The sequence below is a fragment of the Balaenoptera acutorostrata genome, chromosome 1, assembly GCF_949987535.1.
Source record: "Balaenoptera acutorostrata chromosome 1, mBalAcu1.1, whole genome shotgun sequence".
NCBI classification, from domain to species: domain Eukaryota; kingdom Metazoa; phylum Chordata; class Mammalia; order Artiodactyla; family Balaenopteridae; genus Balaenoptera; species Balaenoptera acutorostrata.
The window spans coordinates 95,437,016-95,464,386 of NC_080064.1; the positions used below are offsets into that span (position 1 = coordinate 95,437,016).

Consider the following 27,371-nt stretch of genomic DNA (forward strand, 5'->3'; position numbering starts at 1 on the left):
TCCAAGATTTTGGATCATCTTTACTATCAGTACTGTGAATTCTTTTTCAGGTAGACTGCCTATTTCCTCTTCATTTGTTTGGTTTGGTGGGTTTTTACCTTGCTCCTTCATCTGCTGCGTATTTCTCTGTCTTCTCATTTTGCTTAACTTACTGTGTTTGGGGTCTCCTTTTCACAGGCTGCAGGTTTGTAGTCCCCGTTGTTTTTGGTGTCTGCCCACAGTGGGTAAGGTAGGTTCAGCGGGTTGTGTAGGCTTCCTGGTGGAGGGGACCAGTGCCTGTGTTCTGGTGGATGAGGCTCGATCTTGTCTTTCTGGTCAGCACGACTGCGTCCAGTGGTGTGTTTTGGGGCGTCTGTGAACTTATTATGATTTTAGGCAGCCTCTCTGTTAATGGGTGGAGTTGTGTTCCTGTCTTGCTAGTTGTTTGGCATGGGGTGTCCAGCACTTGAGCTTGCTAGTCATTGAGTGGAGCTGGGTCTTAGCGTTGAGATGGAGATCTCTGGGAGAGCTCTTGCTGATTGATGTTATGTGAGGCCAGGAGGTTTCTGGTGAACCAATGTCCTGAACTCAGCTCTCGCACCTCAGGGGCTCAGGCCTGACACCTGGCCGGAGCACCAAGATTCTGTCAGCCATATGGCTCAGAAGAAAATGGAGAAAAAAAAGAAAGAAAGAAAAAAATAATAAAATAAAATAGTTATTAAAATAAAAAATAAAAAAGTATTATTAAAATGAAAAAATAAAAAAAGTAATTAAAAAAAAAAGAGGAGAGCAACCAAACCAATAAACAAATCCTGCAATGATAACAGGAGCTAAAAACTATACTAAGATAAACATAAAAATCAGAAACTAGTCAGCTGCGTACAGCAAACCCCAAGTCTACAGTTGCTCCCAAAGTCCACCACCTCAATTTTGGGATGATTCATTGTCTATTCAGGTATTCCACAGATGCAGGGTACATCAAGTTGATTGTGGAGATTTAATCAGCTGCTCCTGAGGCTGCTGGGAGGAATTTCCCTTTCTTTTCTTTGTTCGCACAGCTCCCGGGGTTCAGCTTTGGATCTGGCCCTGCCTCTGCCTGTAGGTCATCCTCTGGCATCTTTTCTTCACCCAGACAGGAGGGGGCTTAAGGAGCGGCTGATTAGGGGGCTCTGGCTCACTCAGGCTGGGGAGAGTGAGGAGTACAGAATGCAGGGCAAGCCTGCAGCAGCAGAGGCCGGTGTGACGTTGCAACAGCCTGAGGCGCGCCGTGTGTTCTCCTGGGTAAGTTGTCCCTGGATCACGGGACCCTGGCAAGGGCGGGCTGCACAGGTTCCCGGGAGGGGAGGTGTGGATAGTGACCTGTGCTTGCACACAGGCTTCTTGGTGGCTGCAGCAGCAGCGGCCTTAGCATCTCATGCCCATCTCTGGGGTCCGTGCTGATAGCCATGGCTCGCACCCGTCTCTGGAGCTTGTTTAGGCGGTGCTCTGAATCCCCTCTCCTCGTGCACCCCAAAACAATGGTCTTTTGCCTCTTAGGCAGTTCCAGACTTTTTCCCGGTCTCTCTCCCAGTTAGCTGTGGCGCACTAGCCCCCGTCAGGCTGTGTTCACACAGCCAACCCCAGTCCTCTCCCTGGGATCCGACCTCCGAAGCCCGAGCCTCAGCTCCCAGCCCCCGCCCGCCCTGGTGGGTGAGCAGACAAGCCTCTCAGGCTGGTGAGTGCTGGTCGGCACCGATCCTCTGTGCGGGAATCTCTCTGCTTTGCCCTCCGCACCCCTGTTGCTGCGCTCTCCTCCGTGGCTCCGAAGCTTCCCCCCTCCACCACCTGCAGTCTCCGCCCGCGAAGGGGCTTCCTAGTGTGTGGAAACCTTTCCTCCTTCAGAGCTCCCTCCCCGAGGTGCAGGTCCCGTCCCTATTCTTTTGCCTCTGTTTTTTCTTTTTTCTTTTGCCCTACTCAGGTACGTGTGGAGTTTCTTGCCTTTTGGGAAGTCTGAGGTCTTCTGCCAGCGTTCATTAGGTGTTCTGTAGGAGTTGTTCCACATGTAGATATATTTTTCATGTATTTGTGGGGAGGAGGGTGATCTCCACCTCTTACTCCTCCGCCATCTTGAAGGTCCTCCCCATAGCGGCTTATTTGTTACAGCCCAAAACAGTAATAACCTGAAAGCCCCTCAATAGGCTACTGGATAAACTGTGCTAAACCCATACCTGGAATAATAATCAGCAATAAAAAGAAAGAACTTCTTTCCCTTAGTATTATGTCGCCTAAGTTCTTCCATGTTTTTGCAAATGGGAGGATTTCCTTCTTTTCAAAGTCTGAATAGTATTCCATTATGTTATATACCACATTTTCTTAATTTACTCATTCATCCATTGATGGATATTTAGGTTGCTTCCAAGTCTTTCCTGTACTTATATGAGGAATCTAAAATAGTCAAACTCATAGAAGCAGAGAGTAGAACAGGGGTGGCCAAAGAATGGGGGAAGCGGGAAATGGGGATGGAGTAGTCAAGGGTACAAGTTTCAGTTATGCAAGACGGATAACTCCTAGAGTTCTACTGAACAGCACAGAGTTTATAGTTAGTAATACTGTACTATATACTTAAAAATTTCCTAATAGGGTAGATCTTAATGTTGAATGTTGTTAATCACAAAATATAAAATAAAAAATAAAGAGGATAAGAGGAAACTTTTAGAAGTGATGGGTATGTTTATGGCATAAATTGTGGCGATAGTTTCTCCAAACTCATCAAGCTGTATGCATTAAGTATGTACAGCTTTTTGTATGTTAATCATACCTCAATAAAGCAGTTAAAAATAAATGATAGAACTATTGTTACACAAAGTAACACGTTTTAATCTTGAGATAGTTACGTTAAGTGAAAGGAGCCATACAAAAAAGAATACATACTATATGATGTACTATATAAAATTCTGAAAAATGCAAATTCATAGTGTGAAAGCAGAACCACGGTTGGCTGGGGATTGGGGAAGGGCAAGAAGCAGAGGTAGGAGGGAGGTTACAAAGGGGCACACAAAAACTTTGGGGGCTGATTTTATCATCTTGACTGTAACAGTGCTTCCACTTATATATAAATTTGACAAAACTTATCAAATTCAACTGCACTTTAAGTATGTGTACTTGATTATATATCTCAAAGTTGTTGTTATTTTTTTTTAAAGTGGTATTAGTAATCCAAGTAGGAGTAGTTTCTGCAGGAGACTGCATTACGAATAGGACATAAGGAGGCAGAGACTGAGTACAGACTACTCTCTCAAGAAGTTCAGCTATGGGAACGGGAGAGGGAGAGGATGAGAGGGAGTGAGGGAGCAGGAGACTGACATAACTAGACAACGTGTTGAGTTATATGTGTTTTAAGATAGGAGGAGCTTGAGCATATTTATAAGCTATAGAAAAGGAGCCAGTGGAGAGAATGAAATTGAAAATGTAGGGGTCAAGAGCCAACTGATGAAATGTGGGATGGAAAACTCCAAGCAAAAGGTAAGCCTTGAATAAGAGGACTCTTATGCGTACACAAGGTGTGTTTTGTGGTTGGGCTGGGAGATGCAGGAGTGGATGGAAGAGTTAGTAGAATTTAAGTCTGTCATTCTCTCTCTTCCTTTTTTGGGAAGAATGAGGTATGAGAAGAGTAGGATACTTAAGAAGGATGGTGGAGCTCTGGAAAAGCCACTGGCTACAGAAACTGAAATGTGGTTGGAGCTAAATGTCCAACTTAGGGGCATTCTTCTATACCAAGATGGCGGACAATAAGATAGTTTTGTACAAACAAAATAGCTATCATTTACACATGTGCTCAATGGATTATTATCTAACAGTCCTTTTCTGGTCTCTTCACCCCTAGAAAATTTCACTCATGTGCTAAGCTTTCTCTTGATCCCACCCTTTTCTTCCTCAACACACAACACTTTTAACACTCTTTCTTTAAGATGTTGGGAAGTATTTCTAACATATACATGAAAATACAGAATAATTTAATGAACAGCAATGTTCTACCATCAAGCTCTATCAAATCTTAACACTATACCATATTTACCTCAGTTAACAAAACCCTTGAACCAAAGCAGGCTAACTGGATAAGAGAGATTTCATCACCAGCAAACATCAACATACTCACTTACTTTCCACATTTTATTTATTTCATAAATAATGCCCATGGTACCTCTAATAGCTTCAGGTATTACTGTGAGTAGGCACAAATGAAATATGGCCAGAAATGGCCACTGGCAAGCAAGTAAGGTAGTTCCTCTGAAGTGAAGTGCTAATATGTGAAAGCCATGTGAATTAGATGATACCCAAGGTCCTACTTGTGGAAAAAATGCTCTGTCAAAGTACGAATTCTTAATGGTAATTCTGATTCATAGCACAGATACTATTTTCTTTAGTGTTCTCACACTCATTGCCACTTTAGCATTGGTAAATTTGAGAGTGGTGAATAAAAAAAATTTTTCCTCACATCATGTAAAATTTCTGAAGCTGAAAGCATACAATCAGTTTCTAAAGATAGGAGCTTTATTCTCCAAGTGGTAATAAATCATCCGTTAAATCTAAAAAACTGTAATGTGGATAGTACCTGCCAAAACAGACTGTGTGCATCTCCTCTCAGAAGTTCAACTGTATCCCCTGCCTGGATGTGTAACGGGGGTCCTTCATGAAGAGCGGGGGCTGGCATTCCAGTATAGTTCCTAATGGCCTGCATCTTTGGTAAACCTGAAAATAAGCAACACAACTCTTAGAACTGAGAAAATTATAAAGTGTGAAGTCCAAATGCACTTTTAAAAAAACCAAAGCTATTATTAACATTAAAGAGTTTTAAGAGCACCAAGTCCAAGGAAACATTTGAGGTAACCACAATGGAATGCTTTTCAACTTTCTCATTATTGGAGATGGTTATGGAATAAGACACATATTTATCCCCTGATTCCTTACATTCTTTTCCTCTCCCTCACCATCAATCTCTTTTTAGTTGAACAAATATTTCTTTCAGCTGACGCCCGCTTCATAAAAAACACGTCACGTACAGTTTAATGGAAAAGAATCAATTTTTTCATCCTCTCTATCCTTTCTGCCTATTATTTTCCTCTTGGGCATTGGCTGATTTCATCACTAAGGAGGCTCACCCTTTCTGTGTACGTATCACATTGCCCAGTATAAGGCTCATATCTTAAGGTTATCTTTGTAATTCAAAAGCAAAAAGGTGATGGATGTGCCACTGCAATACTTAAGACATTTATATGGAGAAATTCTTCAGGCTCAAGTTTAGGCTTGCAAAAGAGACCCAATAACAGGAACATGTCTAAGCCAATAGTATCAACAAGACTTGAAATACAGATCCAGGCCTTTTTGCTGTATTTCTTGGAATGGGCAATGAAGGCCTCAGTTCAGTATTTCATTTTTGCGAACGGCAGCTTCAACTGCACCCGGGCCTGACTGCATCGAGACTCCTCACAAATGGACCACCTCACAGTCACCTTTTCATCTGGAGGTGGAAAAACTGCTCCTGCCTACGAGACAGATCGCTCATAAACAGGGTATCTGTTACACGTTGAGGCACTTAAGTCATCACATATTACACTTCAAGAATTTTTATTCTAATGATTGAACACAGTGAAGCTATAATTGGCTGGAAATGTTGCACTAAATAGAGGAGGATGAATGACAGTCATTCAGTTCTAGGTGTCCAAGTTACCTTGAAAGGACCTCGATATCTAAATGAAATGCTCCAGCAAACAGTTTAATGAAGTCCTCAAAATCCATTTTTCAATAACCATGCCAGGAGGGGAGAAAACAAGTGTGGCTATAAACTAAACAGAACTGAAAAGTTTTAGTCAACACTTTCTCAACAACCCAGTCAATCTGAAGGCAGAAGGCTGAAAAGCAACGTGCCCTTCACCCCAGTTGAACGGCTGTTAACTGCCAAGACATGTTATGAGCTGCCACATCTCCCCTTTCTTCAGTTCTTGTGCCACAGAACCCCAGAGGGATGACTTTAATCCCATATCTCTCATGGAGTATTTCTCCACCAGATGGTATAAGGTGGCGGCGCCCTCACCCAAACAGCAGACTTTATTGTCTTTTCCAAAACAACACTCGAAGAGAACTCTTCTCAGACAAGTGTTTATCAGACTCAATCTTAACACACTGTAAATTCCCGGAGCATAGAAAGAGCTTATTTTACAGTTTTTATTAAGATACTGTTGTTAATATAAAATGGAACCTAAATATCCCATGCACACCAAAATGGATTTAGAAGTTCAACATATGGAAGAGGATGCCGTCTAAAGCAGAATTTTTTCAAAGGAGGATGGTTTGCATGATAGTTATCCCATGTTGAGGGGCCAGAATTGCAGTTAGCCTCAGTTTTCCTGAGCACTGCTAGAGCAAGGAAAGCATTTTGTTCAGAAGGATCCCTTGATAATTTTGTTTTTACGTCAATTTTTAGATAAAGGCTGAAGGCAAGAAAGAAGAGTTTTTAAACCTGAAAGAGCTGACATGACCTTAAATACTGGGACGAGGTGAGTAGTGGGAAGGGCCCTGGCCTTCACTGCAATTGTCTCTGTAGACAAGGCCCACAGGGTGAAAAAGAAGCAGTGCCATGTGACAGATGGTGGAAACAGTAGTTCTCTTATTGCTGATATGTCCAAGTTATTCTCAAGAAGAAATGATTGAAAATGCATAGAGTATTTAAGAAGAAAAATTAAGTTTGATCACATTTCACCAGCCAAATATAGATTAGGGATTAAAATACAGAATGCTCAGGCTACATACAAAGGCTATGAAGTGTCAGGTATAGAACAAAATGCTGCCTCATTTATCTTTTTCACTGGACTAGAATGCCCATAACACATGACCTACTAAAATCATGATACTTAAAACTGAAAGTAGTACATATATTAATATACTTTGGTCAAGAAATGAGACCCAAGTTCTAGTCTTACGATTTACTTTGGACTAAGCAACCTTCAGAATGATGGACTTGGTTTTCATAGTCTTATTTATTCCTGATTTTTTTCATTGACTCTATCTTTTCTGCTATTACTTTCTTCTTGGTTATGAGCTTCTTTTGGAAAGTTGATTGAGTAGCACACGAGCATAGTGTGTGTTGCTGATCTCATTCCTAAAACAAAAATTGTGTGACCCTCGCCAAGAATTATGGTTGAGCCCAGGTAATAGTCAAAAGGACATTGCTACTGGCCTGAATTCAGCCATACGTGATTTGCAAAATACAATGTTTATCTGACTCATATGCTTTTTTGTGGGATGAGTTATGGACTTATAATGGAATTTATATCTTTTAGTTATTTGTTAGGATCATCTTTGGCTATTTATTTCTGATTGGTCAGCACATCTCATTTCAGGATGACCTGTCAGGGCTACAGGGCTATCTATGGAGATGGAAAGATAAAAGGAATGAAACAAGGGCACAGGGACAGGATGAATTCTGACACTCTGCCCCTTGCTTCTGACACCTGCATATAGTAGAAGTTTTACAGTACTGGTGGGATGAATGGTTGCTTTCTAAAAGGCCCCTTTATATTCCTTCCTTTTATTAAAAAAAAGATGTGGTGACATTGCTAAGAATATGAACATAATCACATTAACTGAGAGATAAAAATGCAATTAAAATAAGAAGAGAGGGAGTGGGTTAAACTTCATGTCAGCACTCAGCCATCAGTATAATTGTTGACATAATCTATTGCCAAAGCAGGCATTCACACCTCGTAAATGAGATCAAGAAGAGAGAAGAAATTAGATTTACAGATGTTCATATTTCAAATAGCCATTTAGTGTTGATTTAATGTAGGTTTTCTTCTCCCCTTATAAAATATCTGACAGGTTTTAACCTCTGTTTAAAAATGTCCAGGACAGAACATTCACTACACGTTCCTATGACAACTCTGTCATTGTTGCATATAGTTTATTAACAAGCTGTATCTGAAACTTACTCAAAACTCTAACTTCTCTCCGTTGACCTGCCTCCTTCCATCTGGAATTATGCTGAAGAAGGCAATTCTCCTTTTTATAGATTAGCCTTTCAAAATTTGTTCAGGCTTAAAATTCCTAGTTCCTCATTTTTAAAAAAAATCTTATTTTCCTTTGGTTATCCATACTTCAAGGCATTCTGAGATGCAAAACAGTATAAAACTACAAAAGAAGAACTGTAGTTTCCCTCATTGACGCTGAGCAATCAGAAATAAATAGCTAAAAGTTATTCTAAAAACTGATTAAAACATGTAAATTCCATTATATTATAAACTCATAACTCATCCCAGAAAGCTGCTTTTTTCTTCTTGGTTAGACATGGACCCAATAGTTGTTTAGTTTCTTTCTGCTCCAGAACTGAATTTATAATGGATATATTGGTATAATTACAAGGCTGCTCTTCAAAATCTGAAAAGTTATACTGCAACGACCTTCAGATATTAAATGCAAAATAATCATATGTAATGCCAACATGTACAGGTAAGCAACTGTGGAAGTTCCCAAAACTTTATATAATCAATAATCCTTATCTAAGGGAATATAGTTAAAATGGCTGAGACAAAATTAGATCTCCTGCCAAATGTTTAGTCATTTCAGCTTGTTTTATTCCCTTCAACAAATGCTCTGATGTACAGCCAACTATATCCTTAATGTATAACTTGTGGACAATTGTGCCCTTTAACTTTTGTTCACACTAGCAATTATGCTTAGTCTTGGCATCAGACAAGGTCCCCAAGTCATCCTTATGCATGAAGAGTTAACAAACAGAAGGATCAACAATATTAAAATGACGGTTATACTCCAGTAATAGTCATGGGGTTCTCGTTAAATAAAACTGAAGCCAGTGTAAATTATGTGGAATGCTAGCGTTTTCTAAAACAATACAAAGGTGTTTTTAAAAAGGGGATCTGAAGCAAGATTTCCTTTCAAATCTGAATTCAATACCACTAAGAGTGATATATGCCAAGAAATGATTTAAAATTTACTTTTTAAAAAGGAGTTAATTCTAGGTAGAGTTCTATTGGAAATTTGCTAGATATAAACTATTTCACTGATAATTTACACATAAACCCTCAATGAACTTAGCCTACTGTACCTGTATCAGCCACTGTGACTTCTGAGAAGAGTGACCGTCACAATAGAGATTAGTATCTATTCAGGAGGCTGATATCACTGCCCTAATGCAATGGCTTTCCCCAGGGCAATAACTTAGAGCAGAGTGCTGTGTACTAGATAAATGAGCTGTCAGTAATGGTACTGGCCTTTCACCTCTGAGGCCTAATTTAAAATCTAAACACAGCCACATTAAAAAATAATTAGTTTTGCAAGATGTCAGAGGATGTGGTTAGCTTATCCTGAGAAACTGATCACAAGCATAACATATTCATTCATTCCTTAAATGTCTGAAGCACTCCCTAAGTGCTGGGCATGGTGGCCTGAGAACAGAGCAAGGCCAGGCTTCCTGCCCTCAAAGAGCCTATAGTGCACTGAGTAGACAGGTGAACTAAAGACAGTAATACCATTGGGCATGGGCTCTTGTCCAGGGGGACCTTTTTCCAAATACGCCTATTAATAAAAATTTCAGGGAATTGTTTTGCTAAGTCTTCAGTAGGACCCTGAAATAATGTATCTTATCTTTTCTGTAAGTCTCCTAGGTGTGGTTTCCAAATGCTAGACAGGTGTGGGAATCACATCCTCATGGGGACATCAGCAGGCCCCATGACCAACATCCACCACTTCCAAACTTGCATTTGAGACAACTGTGCTGCCTGGTCTCTTGCCAACTAGATCCTCTTTAACATCTCAGCTCTTCCTGGTGCAAGTTTACAATCTAACCAGCAGGTCTGATGATCAGGCTGAGTCGACTGAACTGCTGGCAAGTGAGGCAGACTGGGATGCTGAGCTTCCCCTGCCCATCACATCTTCCAGGGCTCTTCCCAGCGAAGCCGTGCACCTTCCTTCACTTACTGATCTTCACGGAGGAGCACGTGGAGCCTTATAATGGAAACCATCTGTTACAACAGAAGCAGACAAGTTGGTGGAAAACAAACTGGTCTAAAGAACTAATTGTTCACACAGGGAACACTCAATGATTTTGAAGATTTTCACCCAGAGGATCCTACTTTACTTTTATAAACAATGATGAGTCAAATGAAGGAAACAGCACCGTCACTGCTCACATAAAAACAAGCATCAGACAGAGATACTTTCCTCCAACTTTATAAACACTGCCTAGTCACTCTTTGGCACTATCTATTGGAGTATTAATGAATCAAGGGTGAAAGATATAATAATTCCTTTTGGAAATTTTTTCTATTTATTAAAAAGATTTTATAGGCTACCAATTATAAAAGAACTATACAATTTCATGTGTTACTTTAAAATCCATGCAAATTTAACATTCTGTTCTGTTGAATAAGTATGTTTTAGTGACAAAAAAATGAGGTTTCCCTAAAATCTTAAACAAAATCAAAGCTCTCAAAGCTTGTGCCATTTGTCAGAGCCCTAGAAAACCACCACTCCTAGGGGTGGGAGGAGGGCCATCTGAGGAGCACAGCCTGAGCTATCATCTCAGGATCTTCTTTAAAGACAGAAAGAGAACACAATTACACAACTTCAAGGTAAGAGCTCTGTCACCTAGTCCAACCACCTATGTCTCTACCTTATAAAACTCTTAGACTTGCCTCCTAGTTCAGTCCTCCAGGGTACAGGCCAGTCATTCTCTGCAACCTGCAGGGTACAAGGTTGTGGCAGAGAGAGGTCTCCTGATATCAACTGATACGTGTTTGGGGATCATCTGAATCCCTGCTGGGTATGCAGTGTTATCCTGAGGAGCAGGAAAAGAGGAGGAAGAACTCTCCTTCAGGTGGGGAAAGATTGAGAGCTCCCCAAGATTTACGAAATTCTAGGAGGAGAATAATAACTCCCACTGGTGTATTCTAAAGACAGAGGCTTGAGCTCCTCAACTTCAAAAAAAAAAAAATTATTCTTGACAAGCTATGGAACTCTCAGTGACTGACACGTCCCCATGCAGTTCTGTGGATCTGTGAACAAGTGGCCACGTGAAGTTCTTTCTACAGTAAGTTAGTATCACTAAAACCACATCATTCTGCTATTCTGACCACACCCGAGTGGATCAGGGATGGTGATTAATCCCAAGGTTGCAATGAATAGGCTGACCATGTGAGACACGGGTGGCTGAAAAGGAGCATTGAAGGGAGACTGCCCAAAGGGGCGGCCCTCAGTGGAGGATGAGAAACAAGACAGTCCAATTTGCTCTCACATGAAAGCAGCAGGCAGATACAGGTCAACAGGGAACAATGGTTTCTGACTTTAGAGAAGAAGAGATGACTGGGATTACTAGTTTCCAGAACTGTTGGTCCTGAGAGATTCTTATATAGCCTGCTGTACCTTTCCCCTTCATGGAAAGTACTGAGATATGGAGTGACTATTGAGGAGATTTCCTGGGCAGTTTTCTTACCCTCTGAGCAGAAACCCGCATCTCCCAAACAACTCAGCATGTTTCTTTCTTGCAACCAAAATAAACCTTTAATAATCCAGTCTTAAAGGCTATCTAAGGAATAAGATAAAGTAAAAGTAAAAATGATTAAGGGCACTCTGCAATAACCTCATTTCCATTCTTTGTTCTATGAGTTCATTCATTTAGTCAACAAATATTTACAGATTATTCATCATGTGCAGGTACTGGCCTAGCCACTGGGATTGCAGCTGTAAATAAGAATGAGTTCATAAAGCTCATATTTTAGTGGAGAAGACAAACATAAAAACAAATGAACAAATGCAGTAATACCAGATTGAAGTTATATAAAGAAGAGTTTAGAGAAAGGTACTGGATTTAGAGAGTGACGAGGGTGTATGTTTGAGTGGTGAGGACGCATTTCCTTAGAAAGTGATCAGGTGAAGTTTAAGACCGGAGGAGAGAGCAGTGATCATTTGGGGCACAGCTGGGGGTTGGGAGGTGGAAGGTGGTAATTAAACAGGCAAGTGAGACAATAAACATAAAGACTCAGGGCTTCCCTGGTGGCGCAGTGGTTGAGAATCTGCCTGCTAATGCAGGGGACACGGGTTCGAGCCCTGGTCTGGGAAGATCCCACATGCCACGGAGCAGCTGGGCCCGTGAGCCACAATTGCTGAGCCTGCGCGTCTGGAGCCTCTGCCCCGCAGCGGGAGGGGCCGCGATAGAGAAAGGCCCGCGCACCGCGATGAAGAGCGGTCCCCGCACCGCGATGAAGAGTGGCCCCCGCTTGCCACAACTGGAGAAAGCCCTCGCACGAACCGAAGACCCAACACAGCCAAAAAAATAAATAAAAATAAAATAAATAAATAAATAAATAAAAAGAAAATCCTTTAAAAAAAAAAAAAACATAAAGACTCAGACTGCAATGACCTTGAAGTACTTCAGGGACAGAAACATGGCCAGTGACATCGCATGAAAGCAACTGATAAATTTTAAATTGATATAGGCAGTCTTGAGAGTCTGGCCCATTTCATCAGTCCTTTCATACATGCATCCTGTTGAACTGTTTGAAATTTATTAAACAGGTCAAGTTCTCATTAACATGCTGCCCCTTCTTCTTGGCATATACTTGCTGTTGTCTGTACACCCAGGTTACAACGCACCCAAGGACAGCGGGAATCTAACTCACTCCTCTCATTTTTTTAAAACTCAAATATGACTTCTGCTAAAAAACCTTCTAACATTCTCTTAAGTATGAGTTTAAGTGCCTGAAACATATGCTCCCTTAGACGCTCATGCTTCCTGCTTCAATACCACTTACCGCACCAAAATTACTTATCTAGCTAGTATCAAATGTAAATACTAGACCATAAGCATCTTCTTATGTACAGTCTTTGTAGAATTTATATATTAGACTGTGACCACCTTGGTGACAAAGATTGTGTTCTTTGTCTTGATGAATTCTTTTGGAAGAAAGAAGGAAAAAGGTAGCTATCCTCTCCCAATAACCACCCTTCCAAATACACACACACACACACACACACACACACACACACACTGAATTACACCCAAATCAGCTCTCTAGTCAACCATTTCTTCCCATTTTTACTTCCTCCCATATTCAAAACTTATGTTTCAAATTGGCCTTTCCTCATCCACTCTTATAATCCTTGACTGTCCTGCACAAAGCCACCTGAATGACTTTTTAAAATGTAAATTATGACCTCTCTCGCCTGAGATGGTCTGCATTCTGCCTATGGAATGTATATCTCTCTAAATAACTTGCTTTCATGTAAATATATATATTTAAATAAATATAAATATATTAAAAATATATAAATATATTTTAAAAATATATATTATAAAATAGCATTCTCCTATGTAAAACCCTTCCCACTGCACTCAGAATTAAATCTGACCTTCTGGCCACAGCCCATAAAACCATACATTTTCAGGCTCCTGATAACTCTCCAATCTCATCTTGTTCCAATCTCATACTTGCTCACTGTTCCATCCTACTGAGCTTTTTATACTTGCTTAAACACGCTGAGCAAGTGGGTCCAGCCAAGACAGTCTACATTATGAACCCTGACTTGTAATTCTATACTTATTCATTTTCTTGTTACCTGCCTCCGCTCCTTTCATTTTCTATATATTTGTACTGCCTGTTTGTATGATAAACATTTATTATTTTCATAATCAAATTTGGTTTTTATTAAACAAACTACACTTCATCTTTAGTTTTGACTTGCTTGTAAACTGTATTTACTTGTGCTTTTATCTATAACTATCAATATGCTACCTGTAACTGAAATTTTGCAGGAAATAAAATTATTTTTAAGGTACAAAATTCCTAATATATTTCTTAAAAGCCATTAATAATGACTCTCTTAATAATTTATAGTCACCCTGAATATCTTTAAATTAGGTGACTTGCATCATTTATGGGGAAAAATACTTTTTTATTCCTATACAATCAATTGCTAATCAGAGTAAAAATAACACAAGCTCTAACATAAAAAGTAGCATATACTTTCTCGAACAGTCTGCCCTAGCTTCTTCCTTCTACTCCCCGGCTCTTCTCTATTATTCTCTTTTCTCTTGACCTCCCTACTTCCTGCGATCCCTTGCTTGAGTAGCAGAGAGCATGTTCAGTTGCATGCCCAAAACATCCAGATGTGCAGACAGGGTTTATTGATTTGTAAGTTAAAATGAAGAGCATGGGAAGTTGGTATTCCTGACTGGAAGTTTCAGAGAAAGCAAATGACTCTGGACAATCATTTCAATGTGCTGATTATCTTTTTCAGAGGTCAGGGAACCCTTAGGTCAGAGACCAACAATCAACATAGCTACATAAAAATGCACAAAAACTGAACAGTCTCTTTACGCTTCTTATGAACATTCTTCTATAATAAACTTCAGAAATAGGAAAAAGGAAGATTAGAAGAGCCATCTCCTCTTTCTAAAATGGCACAACACTGAAATTATTGACTTGGAAGAACTTCCAATCTGCTAAGTCTTTATAAACTGTTATGAGCCCATTTTCAAACTCTGAGAATCCATAGTCATCACAGTATCTGACAGGGAACTCTGAGGTTTAGTCTCTCCCCTGTTGTTTACCTTGATTTTTTTTATCCTTTTTAATCTTTTCCTGAAATGAAAAGTAATTCAGTTCAGATAGAACCATTTAGTTACAATCTTATGAATTCAGATGTGAACTGAGTATAAATTTACCTGTTTGAAATCAAGTGAATGTATAACTATTACTCAAAGCCAGCAATGTTTCATAGGAGCAGGCTAGATACGTATCTTCATTTTAATGTGGTAAAACTGTCTTTGTTCACATTCCCTTTGCCTGGGGCTACAGATCAACAACCACCATATCTACATAAGAATGTACGTAAAATGAAAACATTGTCCCCTTCTTGGGAACATTCCTTCTTAACACTATCTATAAAAAGGAGAGGGAAAGATAACAGAAACCACACTGTTGTGTATTGAGTATTGTTGTATATTGAGTTGTGTATTCTTTTGAAATAACACTGTTCTAGCAATGGAAACACTGCACACTAGCATGGAATGTGATTTGATCAAAGACGCTTCTTAGGATAATTTAGTCAAACATTTTTATTTACATATAAAACAACTCAAGTCCAGTTGCTTATAGCCAGCTAAAAGCAAAAAATAGTGTCCTTTCCAACAACAATCTGTCACCCAGTGAAGGTGACTAGAAAAAACAAGGGAAGATTATGGAAAGGTCATATATGATTGTTTCAGATTTAGGTACTTAATAAATCACTACCTTTCCCCAAGAAAGGGAAAAGAATCAGATTCAAAATGTTCCAATGGGAATGATAGTTTTTATATGCAACAGAAGACCCTTCAAACTATTATAGGAAGTTCAGAGATTGCATTTCAAAATCTCTATAGTCCAGAGGTTATCATACTCAGAGTATATATTCCGTCTCCTTCCTATAAATTGACTAGGAATACTAAAAAGTTAAGGTATTAGCCTATAAGCTTTTGTCCTCTATAGTTTTTCAATTGAAAATATTTCAAATATACATAGAATATTGACTTTAGAAATAGTACTGGAGTTTTTTTCGGCCCTTCAAAATCTTAATTTTTTTTCTCCCTCTCCTATCAACTCGAAACTATTACTTCTCTACCTAGTCTTTTTTTTTTTTTTTCTGTTCTTACTTTCCTTAAGGTTAGCCATATTCTGTCCCCAAATTTTTAGCTTCCTATCTTTTTTTTCCTACATAAAGAGCTTCTTTCATCAACCTTAAATACCAAAATTATGTTAGTTTCAACTTGTTCAAATTTAGCATAATAGGCTATTTAAATGGTTAGACACCATTGCTTCTAATCATCTAAAAATGGTAAAAATTAAATGAAACCTGTATCCTAAGGGTATAATAAAAATATAAAAGTAATAATTATTAAAATGTAAACTGTGGACTACAAAGAAAAATATAAATGTTAAAAATAATAAGAAATTGTGCCAAAAAGTTGTGAATCATCTAGAAGGCAGTTACACAGCTAAAAGCAGGACTGTGCAAAGAAGAGACATACTGAGATAGAGTGTTTCATTCTGCCTCACTTCTCAAAGACCAGAGACATTGAATACAAAGTTCACATGCAATTACAGTTTATAAAAACGCCTGAATATAACGTATACTAACATGGCACATAACTCTAAAACCAAACCACTGACTTCTCATTAACTTATACATCATGAAAAAAATGGCTGTTCTAAAGATGACCTTCTCCTGAGTTCTTGGACAAAGTCTGATCATTTCACTTAGGTGTTTCTTGCTTCTCAATTAAGACAAACTCCTGCAGAACAATGAACAAAACTTCTCTTTCCTTGCCAATATCCCAGTGTTCATCCCATCACAGAAGTGTGATATACACTGGGTTGAGCCATAGGAATTGGCTGCTGTTGACTGTTTTTGAAGTACAAGAAAAGGCAGTTTCCTATGGCTTAACCTAAGATTCTTTCAATGCACATGTATTGAGTACCTAATATTAATGAAGTCGCAGCAAAAAGGCCTGCTTAAGCTCAAATATGACAAAAAGCAGGCAAAATTCTGTGTAGAAAAGAACACTCCATGTAAACCTGTACTTGGGCATTGGCTCTGTGGAGCAGCATTAATTAGTAACTCTGTTCAATAAATTCAATAAACATTTGTTGAGGCCCTTGTTCCCATCTACCTTGGAGCCATAACTCTTTTGAAAAACCTAGTTACAGAATTTTTTTTCAGGTTTCAACAGTAAGGATATCCTATTTTGCCCTTTGAAGCTAGAGAATATATTTGGTGACAGTAGAGTCCCTATTTTTTTTTTCCTGTAAAAATTTTTTCCCTCTATAGAGAAATTTTTTTTATCTATTACAAAATCACAAAATAATTATTTTTGTCTTTAGAGCAGAGACTGCTTAAACCATTTATCTTTGTTTTATTAACTTCAAGCACAGTGCTTGGCATGAAGTAAAAACTTGGTAATGAGTGACTAAATTTAATTTTAAAACAAACATACATGGCAAAACCAAATTAATATTTCTTCTTCCTGTTATCTTTAAGGATTTAATAATTTATGATATTTGTTCTTAAAACACTTTGATTTAACCACTAAGAAATAGAAATTGTGGCAGTAATTTCTGCATTTTAGTTATCAAGTTTAATTAAACATCCAAGAGGGTATGGTAGACACAAAGTTAAAAAAAAATCCAGAGTGTCCACCTGAGTAACTGAGGCAGTACATTCTTTCTCAAATTCTAAGATTTCTCTAGGGACTATTTCATCAAACAGATAAACTCATAAGCTACTTCTCCAGTATACCAGGTATACCAAGCTTTCCACTGTCTTCCAAATTGTATCCCCTTTTTCTGCCTCCTAAATAGAAAGATCCTTATAGAATATATCTCTGTTTTTGTCAAATTTCACCAAGACCAAATAAAATGATTTCGCACAAAACTGAGAAGTTTAAAAATGCTTTGAAAAGTTACAAGTACTTTCCCACATATATAATACTTTGGAATCTACAGATATTTAAAACATATTCATTGACAAGTTCGGTACATTCCCTGACTCTTGGGTGTCTAATTCAGTCATGAATGTGAGAGGCATTAGAGATGCAATAATGAGTAGGAGATAAAGTCCCTTTCCTTAAGGAGCTTGACATCTTGTAGGGGTAGGGAGGAACACACACACTCCTACACAGAGTGACACTGCTGTGATTGTGACCGACGTGTTGCTATGGAAATGCTCAGCAGAAGCACCTAAATCAGGGAGCTTAGAAGACTTTCGGGGGGAGTAGACTCTAAGCGGAAACTAAAGTATAGATGGGCATCAGCCAGACATAGGAGGAGAGTGTATACATTGCATTCCACTTAAAGAGGCACAAAATCTTTGTGCTTGTATGACTTCGTTCAGCAGGACTCTGCAATTCAGCTGCATGAGCAAAGACAGGCTGATTCAGAAAACGGCACAAAAGGGTTCAAACGTTGGACCACAGAAACTAAGCTGATCAGGCAAGGCAGCAAACACAGGAGGGGCTGATGAACAGAAAGGCAGCAGAGGGGCCAAGGATTGAGGTGAGAAAATGAGATATTTGAATTTAAGGTTTTAGAAATGGAACAACTCTGGGTGATGACAAGGCCCCAGGTGAGGCTGACATGGAGAGGGGCAGAGGTGACTCAACATGAAAATGTCAGTGTCAGGTGAAATGAGGCTCAGGTTTTGATGAGTCATCTACAATGTGAAGTCATGCAGGTTGAAGGCAATATACTTTTTTTGTGTGAGATAAAATCACGGAGAGGATCCCATAGGAGAGGGCAGTAAGTGTAATGGTCATAAACACGGGTTTTGTATCAAATAGGTCTAAGGTTGAATGCCATAAACACTTCATTACCATGTCTGGAAAATGGGTATATTGATACCACTAATGATTATGTGAAATAATCAGCATTTAGCACACTGCCTGCCATGTGGTATGAGTCAAGAGATGTTTGACCCCTAACTAGTTCTATGTAATCATTCTTCTGTAGTAAGTTATTTTCATTAACCTACTTTACCTAAGTAACTTAGATCCAATATTCCTATGCCTCAAAATGTTACAAAAACAAGAAACATTTATATGTGATAATAATATCAAGCAATCTTCATGCAAAATTCTTTTAATTTCAATGTAATTACTAAAAAGTATAGGTATTAAAATTTTGTGGTATTAGTGTAAGGATAGAAAAATAGACCAATGGAACAGAGTAAAGAGCCTAGAAACACATCATCTATGTATCCAGATGCCATAAAGATGAAGTGTGAAAAGCAAAACTGTAAAGCTTTTAGAAGACAAGATATTAAACCATCTTTATGATATTAGGTAGAGAAGGATTTCTTATGCAAGACATGGAAAGAACGTAATGAAAGATCACTAAATTTGTTTCCATTAAAATTTAAAACTGAAAAAGAGACCACTAAAACAGCAGGTGCATACAATTAAGCAAAGGATGAGTACCCCTAATATATAAAGAACTGCTAAAAATCAGAAGAAAAAATATAAACAGCCCAACCAAAAAATGTGAAAAGAATATGAATAGGTAATTCACAGATAGGAGAAACTGAATGAATCTTAAACATGTGAAAAGATGCTCATTGTCAGGTTCAGGTATTTATTTCCGGGGGGTGGGGGGCAAAATTTAAAACAATGAAATAGCAATCTAGACTCTTTGTATTGGTAAAATCTTACAAATCAATAGCACAAAGCATTGTTGAAGATTTAAGGGAACAGGAACATTTTGAACAGGATCTAACAAATAGCAAAATGTTAATATCTATTTACTCTTAGTAGTAAGTGTATCTACATCTATCATATTATTTTTGGTATGTTTGAAACGTTTCACGAATGTATTTTTAAATTTTATTTAAAGGTCTTTGATCTAATAAAATACTACCTTTTTTTTAAAATTAATTAATTAATTTATTTTTGGCTGTGTTGGGTCTTCGTTTCTGTGCGAGGGCTTTCTCTAGTTGCAGCAAGCGGGGGCCCCTCTTCATCGCGGTGCGCAGGCCTCTCACTGTTGCGGCCTCTCTTGTTGCGGAGCACAGGCTCCAGACGTGCAGGCTCAGTAGTTGTGGCTCACGGGCCCAGTTGCTCCGCGGCATGTGGGATCTTCCCAGACCAGGGCTCAAACCCGTGTCCCCTGCATTGGCAGGCAGATTCTCAACCACTGCGCCACCAGGGAAGCCCCTACCTTTTTTAAAAAATTAATTAATTTATTTTTGGCTGTGTTGGGTCTTCATTGCTGCGCACAGGCTTTCTCTAGTTGCGGTGAGCAGGGGCTACCGTTCGTTGTGGTGCGCGGGCTTCTCATTGCGGTGGCTTCTCTTGTTGAGGAGCACGGGCTCTAGGTGTGCAGGCTTCAGTCGTTGTGGCACGCAGCCTCAGTAGTTGTGGCTCGCAGGCTCAGTAGTTGTGGCGCACGGGCTTAGTTGCTCCGCGGCATGTGGGATCTTCCTGGACCAGTGCTTGAACCTGCATCCCCTGCATTGGCAGGCAGACTCTCAACCACTGTGCCACCAGGGAAACCCTAAAATACTACTTTGAAGAGTTTTAAATGACCTTAAAAGTAGTTTATCCTGTATTTATCATGAATGCTATAAGAAACACAGAAAAACACTGTAGTTTCAGTGAATGTAAACTAGCAAACACAACTTGCTACGCACTGCAATAGTGCAGTTGCTACTTTGGACTTTATTTAAATCTTTACCATTTGAATATGTCTGAACTTGTTGAATACGATGCTGTGAATGACAGCAGAAAGTACTAAACTGTTAAAAAATGGGAGGTCCTATTATACAGAAATGATCCAAGCTCCTGGCTCCAGCTTCAGCGCCTTTTCTCCTCTGTATACACTCTGACTGCCTGTGACAATCTTTCAGTAACACTCTCAACAAGGGTCCCCAGAGAGTGGAAGCTGAGTAAATGTTACTCTGACATACAAGCCTAACCTCCAGCTTCAGCGTAACCTATCACACATATTTCAAGGAAGACAATCATTTCTATTTCTTGAATAATTAATGTAAGACTTCAGTTTATGAAACAAAACAATCTAACAAAGGTCAGGTCAATATGGTAGAAAGGTGACATTTATGAGCAAATTCACATCTATAAAGCCACAGCCTAAAAATAAGAATTATTTTTTTTTAAGCAGAATTTCAAATTTCATAGCCTATGCTCTCTTTATTTTCCCTTTCTGGCTATCTCAGGTAGTAATGAGTGTTATAGAAGAGGGCGGCTAAGAAAGAATTGTCATACACAGGACTTAATCTCTCTCTACATTTTGTCCTCAGACTGGCCTCTGGGCATATATTGTCTTCGACACCACAGTGGTTCATATAACCTTAAACACATTACTTTTGATCTCACCATGACCCTGCTCCAGAGGTCAACTGCAGTTCCACACAGCTACAAGAGGCAGGGCAAAACACACAATTCAATGTAAAGATTGCAACCAAGCGTTTCCTGGGATTCACAGAATACATCTTACGATGAAAGGTCTATTAACTGTAAACATGAAAACAGAGCTAAAAATTAAGACGGCATTTTCATACTTGCTATTCAGTGATATTTGCAGATGTTTCACAAGAACTATTGAAAATGTATGTCCAGCAACTTAAATACTGAATCACTTTATTAGTACAATTACTCAAGAGAAATTGCCAACTGATTGCTATTAGTACAGCTACACAAGAGAAACATAACTAGAAAATCTATAGTTTGGGTCCTAGTTTTTATTTTGGCATAGAATTTATATGAGGACACAAGCATTTCATTAAATGTCATTTTCCCTCAATTCTCCTGCTGGGCACAATACTTCAATATGTCTTTTTAGTGGAAAAACACTCCTGTTCAAATAAATGACCTCAATAAAGTTACTAACATATAAATATAGAACATAACATTATAAACATACAGCTACAGAATAAAAGGTTTGTTACTTAAAAGCTATACATAGAAAATACGAGTGGGAATTAGATAAATTCATCAAAGAAATTCACTTGTATAAATAAATAAATGGCTAACAGATGCTCCTGTCAAAATGAAGACCCACTTACACGTCTAAGCATCCTATAGACTACAGCACTTTACAATATCCATAAGGAAAATGTTGCGGAAGTTTCTTCTTTAAGTACTCTGGAGTACTGACAACGCGATTGCTCTTTTATGAGGATGCACTTATATTTTTATGTAAATATAACTACATATAAGTACCAAATACAAAAAATATTTTCCATTTTTACATAACATTCTTGGCATCTATAGAAATGTATCCCAAATTAGTCTTTATTTTTTTTAGGAAATACTTACTAAGCAGCTACTATATATCACCCACTATGTTAGGTCTTAGGGATACCTGATTACCTGTTCTTTGTTTTCTGATGAACGTTTCATTTCATACATGAGTTTAAATATGCAACTAGTTTTCTGTAAAATTTACTGAGTAGGTAATGAAGCCTCTAAAAAAAGTGGTGAGGGCTAAACCAGACCTTTCCTATGGACCATCTTCACAAGCTTAACTGACAAACAGAACAAATTTAAAAGGGCAAACATTTATACTTTTCTTTCCCCTACCTCTATACAAAGGAAAGCTTCTAAAATGCCATCATGTACAAGGGAAAGCTCTTCTACAACTGAAATTAAAATTCTTTGGCATCTGAAAAGTATTCCCACAGATAACTGGATTCATCTTTAAGTTACTCACTTCTTTCCCCACTCCATGTTTTATCTTCCAGAGTTTATTCTCTCTTTAATTTCAGGCTATAGCATGTTGAAAACTCTGCAGTACTTAGAGAGGGGGGATTCCTTTCCTTGAAGACCTCTTTCATGTAGCTATTATTCTTTGAATAACAGCATTGACAGTGAACCCCACTTTCAAGGTGCTAAACTTGAAGATTTCTTTTTGCTGGGCTGTTGTATAATTGTTATTTTCATGTTAATTATCTCCAGTGAGTGGGAAGGCATGTTGAGGTTTAGCTCCCTTGGCTTTGAAACAAGATAACTAGAAAAGAAACTAATGCATGTGCCAGCTTTTCTAGACATCCGTCTATCTCTTCACAGAAAGACAAATACACATCAGGCCACCACAGTGACCGTGGCTTTACGGCTTCCCTCTCTAACACATGGCGACTCTCACTTATATCCATTTACCCCTTTATGAAACACAGCATTCACTATGGCTGCAAAGTGATGGAGACCTTAGGAGGTAATTTATTTGTTGATACTTTGGCTTTCAGTTTCTGTTTATCTTTTCCTAAGGCATCCATTTATCCTTGTATTTATTAATTAAAAAAAAAAAACTTCCTAATGCTCTCTTTATGCTTAGAATGGGGGTAATAAATAAGACAGGCGTGTCCTTCCCCTATAAAACTTGGAATCTAACAAAGAAAAAGAAAATTATACAATTATTATAAAACATTTTGAGTTTTATGGTGGAAAAATTGCAAATGCTGTGGAAAAGGCAAGAGGGCATAATCTCATCAGGGTTCAGGTCAGGAACCTACGATGGGGAAAAAGCCCCATTACTATGAGAGCTTGTCAGCATGACTGTAGTTTATGTAATGTGATGCAGATGAAATGTTTTTCTATAAGAAATGGGACTTTAAAAAGAGCTCTTATTAAAATTATAAAAATTTATGGAATCTTAAATAACAATTTAAAGTTCATTTCTAAAACATAATTAGGATTATCTTTCAAACATTCATACCAGTGCAGTTTATGATATGAAAGAACTGGAAACAATCTAAATGAATAGCAATAGGGAATTGGTTAAATTAAATTTAGGGAACATCCTTATAATTGAATAGCAAGCTTAAATTTTAAAATAATGTTACAGAAGACTGCCTAATGATATCGAATCATGTTCAAATAGGTTGTGGGGAAAAAAAAAGTAGGTTGCAAAACAGCAGTATCATAGTAGACCTCATTTCTTTGACAAAAAAAAAAAAACAGTATAGAGAAGCACGGAAAAAGTTAGCGAAGACACTTAGCACAATGTCAATAGTACGTACATTAGGATTAGAAAATTTTGAGAACTTGTTGCTTATCTAAATTTTCTACAGTTAACATCTGTTTCTTTTATAAAATTTTTAAAAACTTGCTGTTGTTAACAAAATCCTTCCAGGACACCTTGGATGCCTGCGAAGTAAAGGCCAAAACTCTTTGTACTGACCATAAACCCAGGCCCAGCCCAGCTCTTTCCCACTCCACCATTCCCATCGCCAGCCTCCAGGGCCACCTCTAGTCAATACCGCAGCCCTATGTGACTCACGGTGAGCACCCTCTCAGGGCGGGCTTGGCAGGCAGATGGCACATTCGTACATAGAAACAGCTCTCCTGAGATGCTTTGGGAAGGCACTTTCCCGTGCCAGGACCTGCAAGGCCCTGAGGAACGCAGGTTGGAGCTCCGTTCACTAGGCGCCTACGTGAAATGCACCCAGGCCGCACCACCCTTGCCATTCCCCGTGATGCACCCAAAGTACACACGACCTTCTTCTGCCAAGTGGTCCAGGCACTGTCACAATGCAGAGCCCTGCTAATAGTTCTGTGACCACTGCGGTCCCCTTGCGCGCTGACTCTGGGACGCCTTCTGAGCCCTCCCAGGCAGATAGATGCTCCCCTCTGTTCCACAACCTTTTGCATCACTGTGACAGAAATGACTGCAGCGAGCATAAACTGCATGTTAGTATTTTGTTCCTCCCCAGTGGAATATAAACTTCACAAGGTCAGGGACCATGAATTACTCAACTGTCTAACCTTACTTAATATGGTGGTTGGTAGCCAACAGTCTCTCAACAAACATCCATTGAATAAATAAAAGGCTGTGTGAATGTTCATCATTAAAGAAAAAATTTGTAAGAATAATTTTAATAAAATTTTACAATGTATTTCTTGGCTAATTCTGCTTGTACAAATAAAACAGCAACATAGGACCATTATGTATGTTCCATATGTGTTGCCAAATTCTCTATTTCAACCGAGTCATGACTTAAGACTCTGAGGACTTAGAACAAAGATCATGAACCTGGAGCTCTAGTCTATACCTAACATACTCTGGGACTCAGCATTACCCGGTTTCTCCAACTGGACCTGCCAAGAAAAATAAAACTGGCACCCTAGATTGGTTGGGAGAAGTATTTTTCTCTCCTAAATGAAAAATAATTGCTTAGATTTTCCAGTCATTATGTGTCTGTAAGCAAATAATTAAATAGCTCTGAGAGCAAATGAAATTATCACTCATAATGTGACTAACTGCTTACATGGTATAGACCTGAAATTTTAAAACCAGAGTACTGTGTCTAAAGTGACTGTGTCATTTAAAAAAAAAAAAAAGAGAGTTGCTTTTTTTTTCAACATTGAATCCACTTTGCAAAATGACACTGTCAACAAATTTATATGCCCATACCATCATCAATACAGATGCATCCAGGCCCCTTTCTCCAATTAAAATTATATTTAAAAATATGACAGTGTTTTTAAAAAAGGTTACAATGAAGGCTGAAACATTGGAGAAGCTCAAAAAACATGTACAGAAGAATACCTTCTCAATTTTTACTTGGCTCAATTTGGATTTTTCCTTAAAGAATTTCTATAGGGGGAAAAAAAGCATCTGCCTGATGTAGGGATGATAAGGTCAGTTGGGGCATAAGTTATCTCAAGACACACACAGAGCATTTCCAGAGCCCAAACGCTGCTGCTCCTCAGTGATCAATGCTGTGGATGGAGGTCCACTAGTTATCTCTCCTACTTTATTAAAAGCACTGAGAGTTGAATGGATTTTATTCAAGGACACTGGTCTTCAAGTTTCTTACATCCCCAGTCCAACCAGACTGACAGATTATATGACAAGGTTTTAGCAAGAACATTTACTAACCAAATGAAAACTCTGCAATACACTCTGCTTTAGCGAAAAATGCTAACAGAAGCATATTCTCTGTGTGCCTAATGGGTAGAAAAAGACATACTAGTCATATGAGTAATGGGCAAGGAAATGAAGCTAAAAGTTTCTAACTCTATCCAACCACTGTTTGAAATACTGGCAGTTAAAAAGCACTTGGAGAATGGGACGAATGTCACGTCAGAAAGCAGGAATTCCCAAACACGGAATGAATTGCCCACTATTCACAGCAATGTCCTGCACATCTGCTTCTATCTGTGGAGGCTGGTTTGTCCTCCTGAAGCCTCCCTGGGTTTTTCATTGTTCTTTATAAACCTAGTCAGATTTTAAATATGCCTAGGAATTTCTGTTTTAATGAGAGCTGTGGTAACTGCTGTATAAACCAGGGAATGCATTTATAATCGGGACATGTTACTGCAGCTCAGCCAGTTAGGAGTCATTGGAAGCCTCTGGGGAGGTGGTAATTACCTAATGCAAAGTTCATCAATGACTTTAAAATATACTTTCCATTTGTGAATATTCAAATGGCATTTTAACATATGAACTTTTATACTGTTGAATAGTCTTGTGTGAATTGGAGTTATAAAGAAATTTTATAATTTAAAAAAAAAGGGTTGAGAAATGCATTGTCCTAAATCAAGTATTTCTAGGAGAAAAAAAAATTCCTCCTAACAAAATAAATATACATAATATTCCATTAGGGTTTTGAAAATATCTCTGTGTCTTCTGTAACCTCTACAGGTTAAGCTTAAACTTCCTCTAGATTTTTGAACTTTAGGTACATTTGGATTGAAAAATAAACATAGTGAAAAAAAACACGATTGTCTAAATTCCCCTTTCACCAAACTTACTAAACTTAGAAGAATGTGAGAGGCAAAATTACATACAACTTGATTCAAGATAATTGCCAATAAAGTGGTCAGAGTTTCCGAAGAATGCCAATTTGCAAAATGAAGAGTTTACTAGTATTTTATCTCTGCTGAAAAACTGGATTGTCTTTTGTGTACCAGCAAATTCCCTACTATAATTCCAGCAAATATTGTTACAGTGATATTCTATCACAGCTATTATAGATCCTAAATGCAACTCCTATTGTTTCAATTTGGCTCTAGTGGTTGATATTAGAAACAAATGATTTCACTTGAAGATTCTTGTAAAACTTATCAAAATATCACTTTACACACATGCCTGTGTTCTATATTGCTATGGGTTTAGAATCTTTTATTCGTTCTTCTTGTGGTCTGAAAAAAAATTAACAAAGCTAGTGCAGACTCACTAATATTCAATATTTTTATTGTTTATATACACTAATCTGAAAAGTAAGCATTTACTAAAAATAGGGCTGCTGGCCTCAATAACAAACCATTTGCTTAATTTCCAAAGTATATATTAAAAAAAGAAGCATACAGCAGTTTGCCAAAGAGGTTAGAGAATCAGCACACCAGAAATCAGTGTTCCCTTGCATGAAGTTGAGCACACAATTCAGTTCAACACAGTTTTACTGAGCATCAACTATGTTCCAGATACTATGGGTATAAGTATGAAAAAGATGAAGTTCTAGCTATTAATTAAGGAGCTTATGAAAATTTTAGAAAATAGACATGTACCCAGATAATTTCCAAAAACTTAAAAAATACTATGGCGGGGTTGTCATGGGAGAGGAGCCCATATAGCACACCAGCTGTGAGATACTGCAAGATGAGTTTCTTGGACTGAGTTTAGATGGATAAATGATAGATGAGTAAGATGAATAGATGATGAATAAGAGTTAACCAGATGGAGAAGGGAGGTAAGGTTATTTTGGCCAGAAGCAAGAACGGGAGCCAACGTACAGAGGCAAGAAAGAAATCTGTGCATGTAGAAAATGACCACATGCATCTCTGCTCTTGCCGAAGAGGACTAGGAATGAGTTCAGTAGGAAGCAGATCTTGGGAGTCTTATACACTTAATATCTTG

The 27,371-nt window shown here is 38.4% G+C and overlaps 1 protein-coding gene across 3 annotated transcripts in view; it reads right to left on the minus strand.

The window, feature by feature from the left end:
• Window positions 1-27,371, minus strand: part of VAV3 (vav guanine nucleotide exchange factor 3) — a 389,640-nt gene that overhangs the window by 75,784 nt on the left and 286,485 nt on the right. For all 3 annotated transcript variants that reach the window (XM_007169495.2, XM_007169494.2, XM_007169496.3), the window contains exon 20: window positions 4,571-4,707. In XM_007169495.2, coding sequence (XP_007169557.1) covers window positions 4,571-4,707 — 137 coding nt within the window. The remainder of the gene's footprint in view (window positions 1-4,570; window positions 4,708-27,371) is intronic.